This window comes from Geospiza fortis, unplaced genomic scaffold, assembly GCF_000277835.1.
Source record: "Geospiza fortis unplaced genomic scaffold, GeoFor_1.0 scaffold637, whole genome shotgun sequence".
Lineage (NCBI taxonomy): Eukaryota > Metazoa > Chordata > Aves > Passeriformes > Thraupidae > Geospiza > Geospiza fortis.
The window spans coordinates 614,143-622,500 of record NW_005054515.1 but is presented as its reverse complement, the minus strand read 5'-3'; the positions used below and the strand labels follow the sequence as shown (position 1 = coordinate 622,500).

The window sequence follows — 8,358 nt, the reverse complement described above, 5'->3', positions numbered from 1 at the left end:
GGGAACGGGGCTGGGGAACGGGCTGGGGCACAGCTCTGACGGGGGGCGGCTGGGGCTCGGCCAGGAGGAGAGGAGGCTCGAGGAACACCTCGCCTTCTGCTGCTCCCTGCCAGGAGGAGAGGAGGCTCGAGGAACACCTCGCCTTCTGCTGCTCCATGCCCGGAGGCTGGATGGGGGTCGGGCTCTGCTCCCAGGGAACGGCCTCAAGCTGTGCCCGGGGAGGCTTAGATTGGACGTTGGGAGGAATTTTTTCACAGGAAAACTGAATAAACATTGGAAAGGGCTGGAGTCACCATGTCTGCAGGTGTTTGAGGACAGACTGCCTGTGGCACACAAGGTGGTGTTTGGTCGTAGGTTGGACTCGATGATCAAAGAGGTCTTTCTGGCTTAGCTGATTGTGTGACCCTGCTGAGGGTGAGGGAACCGGCCCCTGCTGCTCTGGGGTCCTTTCCTGGCCTCAGAAACACCCTCTCCCATAAGGGCAGGGAGCCCTTCCCTGCAGCTTGTCTGACCTGTCGCTGATTGTGCCCGTGAAGGTGAACTGGGTTGAAGGCTGTTGGGTGAGATGGCGCCTGCATGTGGTGGGATTCCTGGAGCTGTGCTGCGCAGGGTGATCCTTCCAGCTCAGGGTATTCTGTGATTGCCCAGGGCCCGTAGGCGTGCCCTGTGTGCAGGAAACTCCGCTGGCCCTTCCTCCATTCCCTGGTTTGGCCAGTCAGGATAAAGGGGCTTGCCTTGGGGCGTGTCCCACAGCCAAACTGCAGTCTTGTGCATTCCAGAACCATAGCTGTATCTGAACTTTAAAGACACAGTTTCCTCAAATATTGATGTTATGGACCGAAGAGATTGTCTGTGTGTGAGTGTGCTTAGGTCAGAAGTGGGTGAAGTGACAGGACAAGGGGGAATGGCTTCAAATGGACAGAGGGTAGGTTTAGATTGGGCATTAGGAAAAAATTCTTTCCTGTGAGGGAGGTGAGGCCGAAGGGCAGGGTGCCCAGAGAAGCTGTGGCTGCCCCATCCCTGGCAGTTGGATGGGGTTTGGAGCAGCCTGAGATAGTGGAAGTGTCCCTGCCCATGGCAGGGGACTGGAGTGAGATGGTCTTTATGGTCCCTTCCAGCCCAGACAGTTCTGTGATCTTATGACTCCATGATCTTTAAAGATTTGGTAAATAAGAGACAAGGTCTTGATTCTCTTGATGTTTGCTGATCTGAAGGCATTAAGGGTGCAAATGCAAATCTTTCATGTTTTCTTGTAATTAAGTATTGTGATGACATATTATTTATCTTAACTCCAGAGTATAGGAGCATGGACAAATTATCTTAATAGCTCAGAACTGTGGAGAGAAGAATATCTGGCCTTGAAAGCTAAAAAATCCCAGTGAGGATGAAGAATCCTGAACAGTTGTAATGTGAAAATCTTCGTTGTCAAACTTGTCTTTTGTATGAGTAGTGCATTCCTCACGTGCCAGTAAAGATGAATTATGGCTTCTTACTTGTACATTACCTGTTGTCTCATTTATTAGAGGAGCAGTTATGTTGGATTTCTTCAAAACTACAACTAAAATGCTCTGGGAAAATAAGTATAGATTCTGTTTGGTGTTTGCTAGGGTGTTGAGAACAGATTGGCTAAAATGATGTGGAAATTAACTATTTCAGACAGCCTGATGTTCTTCCCTATGAGACTGGCAAGGAGTAGCAGCCACGTGTAACCTGTGTGATGGTCATCTGGCTCTCTGTTGCTGTCAAAAATATTTTGAAAAAACTATAATGTATTTTAAAAGTATAGGTATTTTGAAACCCGATAATATTAGAGAAGACTGGACAAGACCTTCTTTAACATGTAGCCATTTTTAAAAAATGAAATAAAAAGTCTTCCTCTGCTTCCCCTTTCAGGTTCTGACCACACACAGTATTATGCATCTGGTTTTTTTATATTTTAAATTAGGCTAGTTTATCAGATTCTGCTGCTAAGTACTGACTAGATTCAATAAAGATGGGTATTTTTGAGCTTTCTGGTTGCAGCTTGTGCAGAAACTTTGTTAGTGAGCATACTTGCAGTGTGAATCATCTTGTTACTTGCTCAAGTGAGAGTGATTATAGTTTTCACACTAGTCAAACACTCTAAAGGTCTTTTTAGAAGCTTACTTTTGTAAAGCCAGTTTTGTAAAAACTTCATAACAGACCTGGAATTAATTCACTGCTTCTGTTTTCCACAACTTCATGGGAAATGTATCCCTGTGATGAATGAATGCTTTCAGTTTCTGATGCATGCTTTCAGTTTTGGTGTGTTTATCTTCTGTATCAGTTGTCACGGAATGTCAGGGCTTGGTACATGCACAGGTTGCTTGGAGTGGACAATGGGAGTCTAATAGTTGGGGAGGAATTGTGAAATAAAGCACTTCACTGCCCCAGTGGTAGCATACAGCCTGACTGCAGTGGGTTGTTGGCATCAGAGATACAGGGAAATGACTCCAAAGTCTTCCTGCAAACAGGGTTGAAACATCTAAACAAATCTGATACATTGGAGACTGAGTGATTTCTGAACTTCACTGCAGTTGGGCTGTCTTTTTACAGAGAACCTTAGAAATGCTGCTGAGAAATCAAAGTATTGAGGGGTAAGAGCTAAAACAGCTCTAGATTGAGAGAGGTAAAGAAAGGAAATCTCAAAGCAGGAGTGGATGGTCAAAGGGTGGTGATGAGACAGGAGACATGCTCTGAGTGTTATGTGCAGTTGGATAAGCTTACATAGGCTGCAATGCCCAATACCAGCTTTGTTTTGTTTAGATTTTCCTCATTGTTAGACAAGTGTTTGTGCTTAGGAAGGATCCTGACCTTGGGCAGCACAGCCCCAATGTCACAGGCCTTGGATAGGAACGTGTTTTGGCACTGACCTTTTAATCTTGTAGTAAGGCCAATGGGCTGTGAATTGAGCTGCGTGGCTGATGATGTGTTAGTTGCTAGAGCTTCTAGGGGAAGCTCTGAAGAGCACTGAGCCCTGTGCTTGCTTACACTGCGCTGTTTTCCAGTCTGTCTTGGATTTCAGGGCCCTTAAACATGGGTGTGGATGCCTTCCTAGGAAATGTAATCCTGCTGGTGCCCTTGCTTCTTTGTTGCCTTTGGGAACATTGCCGAACACGAGTAAATCCATTAAAACATTCCTGTAGCGGTGTGGGATGTACATTTAAATTTGCCATATTCTTGTCAGCTGCTGATTCTCCTTGTGCCAAGTGGATTGTCTCTGTCACAGCTTTTTAGAGAGGCAATCTTCCCATAATTGAAGGTTGATTTTCTGGGAAGTTTTCCATGTCATGTCAGGCAGTTGCAGAGAGCAGAGCCTGACAGTGTTGTGTCCAGTGACTTGTGCTTCATTTGTCACTCCCAGCATTTTATAATGCAGGGGTCACAGCCTTGAGTTTTAAGAATAATGGAAACTCATGAATAGGTGTTCATGAAATTTGCTACATTTTTTGTGGATTTCTAATCTGCTGTAGATGGAAAGAGGCCACATCTTTTTGTACTGTCATTTAACTAACATTTAATGAACTAAAATCAGCGTGTGCTTGAGTAAATACAATTTTGTTGCAACACTGAAATTGCCTTTTAGGAGAGGGAAAAAGTTTATTAAAAAGTGTATAAGATTTTATTCAAAGAAAGCTGAGTAATTTGTGATACATCTGAAGAAACTCTGGATTTTTTTCTTTTTTTTTTTCTTCTATTTATTTAACCTGAGACAAGAAAGAATACTGTGTCTGGATTACCTGATCTCTCTGAGGAGTCTGCCTTGGGTGCAGGTGGAGGGAAGAACATGCCTCAGGACGTTGATTAAAAGCTGTCACCAAGTAGCTCAAGCAGATTTGCTTTTCATATTAAAGCCTCCTGATAGGTGCTGATAAAAAGCAAACAAAAACCCACCCCAAAACATTACTTAGTTTGTTCCATGACTTGTTAGCTGCACATTCCCATCTTTATGGTTTCCTATCAAGTACTGGGGGGGATGGCTGGCACCACCTTTGTGGCAGTTCTTACTCTGCTGCAGTTGAAGTTTGCCCTCCACAATAGCCCCAATCTCACTCATGGATTTTATTTGATTTAGGGGGGTTCATTTGTGTCTGTTCAGCATGGGAAGATTGCCTCTCTCCAGCCTATAAACCAGGATCTTTGGGCCAGGAGAATGTGATTAAATTTTGAGGAAGCTCTAAAAAAAGTTATTCTTTTTCTACAGGTGAAGTCCTAAAAAACTTAAATAAGTTCTACAAAAGAAAAGAAATTCAAAGACTAGGAGCTGAAAATGGACTAGATGGTAAGAAAATGTTTTCAGTTTATATTACTTTAATGTGAAATCTGTTTTACTTCAAATATGGTATTAGATGTGATCTTTTTATCACAACACTGCTTCTTTACATTGTCTCTCCCACTTAGTTCAAATAATCTTCATATTTACTTTTAATAGCTTATATTAAGGTACAGGTTTTTAATGAACTGCTTCAGTGTTTTATTGATTGTTTACAAATAGAGTTTTCTGATTCTGGCCACATTAATTTTGTTCTTTTTTTTTCCCCCAGCTCGCCTCTTTCACCAGGCATTTATAAGCTTTAGGAAATATATCATGGAATCCAGTTCTGTGAGTGCTGATTTGCATATTATTCTCAATGATATATGCTGTGGTGCAGGCAAGTATCTGGACTGCTTGTAAAATAAAATGTGCATTTTTACTTGGTTTTGTCCTGGTTACTTACCTATGTACATGTGGAGCCCTTACTGAGAGTTATTATTCAATATGATTGAGAATTAATTCACTGCTGGCAGAGAGATTAAAAATCCCTGCTTCCCTATCAGAAACATCTGTGCCCATCCAAGGGAATGTTCAGTTCTTAAATCTTCTGAAGTGGAAATGACAGATGTGGAGATGATAGCAAGGAGCAGCCTGTGGTTGTACAGCATCTGTTCAGGGCTGAAATGAAAACGGTGCTGCTCTGTTTATTCCTCTCTTTGAAATCCAGTAGTCACTAGAGGGCACTTGGAGAGCTCTGTCCCAGCTGGTGCCTTCTCATTTCTACTCCTTATCTGGTTATAGATGACCATTATGCCCTATAACTCATATACAGAAACACTGAAATTTTTAAATTTGAGTTTTGCTCGTCCAAAGATGATAATTAAATATAATACAGTTTAAAAAAATCACAATAATTTTTATTAATTGAATAATAATTCTCAATTCAACCTCCCCCAAAAATCAAACATCCCCCTTCCAACAAAACAAAAACATGCCAAGAAACCCCAAACCACTGCTTTTTCTTTTGTGTGTGTATGTTTGATAATAACAGTGTTTTAGATCAGGACAGTTCTTTGAAATTCTAAGAGAGCTGGACAGCAGGAGTGTGACCTGAAATGAGTCTTTTAAGGCTCACATGTCTATTGTGCAAATATTCACAAGAATAAACCTGGATTTCTCTTCTGAGTTGATTTTAGAATTTGGAACCAGCATTCTAAGTCTTGGTAGCTTGGAGAAGTTGCAAATCTGTTTTTCTCTGTTTATTCATAAAAGCACTTTAAAAGATTCTCCTTCTCCTTCTCCTTCTCTTCTCCTTCTCTTCTCCTTCTCTTCTCCTTCTCTTCTCCTTCTCTTCTCCTTCTCTTCTCCTTCTCTTCTCCTTCTCTTCTCCTTCTCTTCTCCTTCTCTTCTCCTTCTCTTCTCCTTCTCTTCTCCTCTGGATTTGGGAGGAAGGGGCTAAAATCTTCCTAGGACAGAAAAGCTGTTTCTCATCCAGCTTTTCCACAGTTTCCCATTTTTACTTAGAAGTTCAGTAGGCAAATAGGCTGAGCAGTGAATGTACTGCAATGAGATGCACTTTTTCATATGATTGTGTTTGTATTCCATTGCTAAATGAGTCCATGTACTTGTGTTAGTTTCCCTTTCTGCCACTGAGGTAATTATTGAATTTTGTAGAGAGCCAGAATTGAAAGGAGTACATAAGTGTGGAGTGGAATGGTAGAAAATACTTTTCAAAGTTTTGAATGAAGGTAGACACTCAGACAAGCACAGAAACTTTCTGAAAAGGATTTGTTCCTCTAGGTCACGTGGATGATCTGTTCCCATTTTTCCTGAGGCACGCCAAGCAGATCTTCCCCATGCTGGACTGCATGGATGATCTGCGCAAGATCAGCGACCTGAGGCTGCCCCCCAACTGGTCAGTGTCCTCCAGTGGCTGCACTGTTCCTATTCTTACTGCCATGGAATTCCACAGTCTGTGGACTTCACTGGAATTATGCTACATTTTCAGTGCTTTTCTCTGGTTTTGCAATAATTTGTGTCAGGAACTCTTGTATTTTTTACAATGAGTTAAAAAGAAAATAAGATTATATAAGCTATGAAAGTCACCGTGTTGGTGTGGCTTTTCCAGGAAGATATTTTCTGGCAAAGTGTTTGGGAGGTAGCACATCAAAACATTAAAATATTGATAAGTTCAAAGAGACAGAATTGCAGGAATAATGAGAATTATTTTGAACATAATGTGTGAATTTCACTCTGAATCATTGAAAGCATTGTATGACTCAGAAGATCAATATGTAAGACACAGTAACCTCTTTATACGGTCTCTAAGAACTTGATATTTTTGCTTTCAACGCACATTATAATTATTAATGAATAAATGCTTAAGATAATTTCAAGTTTCTCCTGAGTCAGTATCCAGATAAATGTTCAACAGATCTCATTTTTTCTCATTTTTACCTAGAAGTTCTGTAGGCAAATAGGCTGAGCAGAGTGAATATACTGACATATACTTTTTTTTGTCTTTGCTTTAGGTATCCAGATGCCAGAGCTATTCAGAGAAAGATAATATTCCATGCTGGTCCTACAAACAGTGGAAAAACTTACCATGCTATCCAGAGATTTTTGTCAGCCAAATCTGGAATATACTGCGGTCCACTAAAACTTCTGGCTCATGAGATCTTCCAAAAGAGTAATGATGCTGTCAGTATGTCATATTACTTACCAACACCCTTAGTGCTGGAACAGTCTCATGAATGCATGTCTTTAAAGTTCTGTAGTGGCCCCAGGTGGTCCTGGAGCCCTTTGCTTTGCAATGGTGTCAGCTCATGTGAAATCAGTTGTGCATTTCTGCTTTAGCTGCAGAATGGAGCAGTGCTGTCCCTGGAGCCTGTGCTGTGCCATCATCCCTGTAACCTGCCTCTGTTCTTCTGGGATTTGTTGCTCCCTGGGTTAGCCAGGTTCTAGTATTAGGTTTTTCAGCATAAGGACCATGCCTTCTTTTGCCCATGACCTTTATTATAGCTTGTACACAAAAAATTACCCTTGCTTAATTCCCCATAACCTTCTGCTTCAATGCATAAATATATTTCACTTCACCATCCTTGAAAAATTCTGCAGATTGAGGTGTGTTGAAGAGCAGTGCTGTATATCAGGTCCCTAGAGGAAATTCTCATTAGTGTTTTATATTGCTTTTGGCATATTTTTGGAGGCTCCTCACCAGTGTGTTTCCAGCTGCAGAGAGCCAGACCTGAAGCACTGTAACCAGTACAGTACAGTACAGGAGTGATGTTGTGATTTCTCTTTTTTTGATGTAAAATTTGTCACTCCTAGCAAGACATCAGAAAGATTGTTTAGTCCTAGGAGACAGCTGTAATGTAGCACATGTATTCACAGAGTGACTGTGGGTACAGTCAGTCATGTTCCTTGCTAGGGATTACTAAACTTTTCTCCCATGTGTTTAGTGTGTGAGAGAACTTTTCAGAGGCTGGTTCCTGGATAATGGATCATGTTTAGGCCCTTGGGGATTGAACAGGGCTTCCAGCAGGGCTCTGTAGTGGCTGTAGGTATGGATGGAGCAGCCATCAGCACCAAGGAGGGTAGGGCTGGCAGGGTGGTGGCCTCAGCTGTGTCTCACAGCTGCTCCTCATGAGCTCTTGCTGTGTGAGTATGAGGCAGCAGGGCAATTGCCAAAGGAGCTGGAGCAGGCTGAAGCTTGCAAGGCTCCTTCACTGTTGGGCCTTGCTTTATGAGTCCCTTGTACTCTTCTAACAGTTCTTTGGTGGCAGATGTGACAGCTCTGAAATGCTCAGGGGAAGATGTAACCTCCTGCAGGAGTAGGGAAAACATCTAACTACAGATACCACCTCTTCATTAAACTTCCACTCTGATAGGACTTAAATACAAGGCACAAGTCTCTCAAGGCTGAGTAGTTATTTCCTGCATAGCTTCTTTTACACTGTCCTGAAATTACTGTAAGAAACTGTTTTTGTGCTCTTGGAAAGGGGATTCTTTCATGTTCAAGAAACTTACCCTGCGATTTCTGAATGCCTTTAGAACGTGCCCTGTGACCTGGTGACAGGAGAAGA

The 8,358-nt window shown here is 42.1% G+C and overlaps 1 protein-coding gene across 1 annotated transcript in view; it reads left to right on the top strand.

Annotated features, from left to right (window-relative positions):
* The first annotated feature begins 4,227 nt into the window (after window positions 1–4,227).
* The window catches only part of SUPV3L1 (Suv3 like RNA helicase), a 13,716-nt gene continuing 9,585 nt past the window's right edge, over window positions 4,228–8,358 (top strand). Inside the window, 5 exon segments of the mRNA XM_014310343.2 lie at window positions 4,228–4,300; window positions 4,563–4,670; window positions 6,074–6,188; window positions 6,805–6,973; window positions 8,327–8,358. The exon segment at window positions 8,327–8,358 is cut by the window's right edge and continues 19 nt beyond it. Of these exon segments, the coding sequence (XP_014165818.1) occupies window positions 4,607–4,670; window positions 6,074–6,188; window positions 6,805–6,973; window positions 8,327–8,358 (380 nt within the window). The 5' untranslated portion in view covers window positions 4,228–4,300; window positions 4,563–4,606.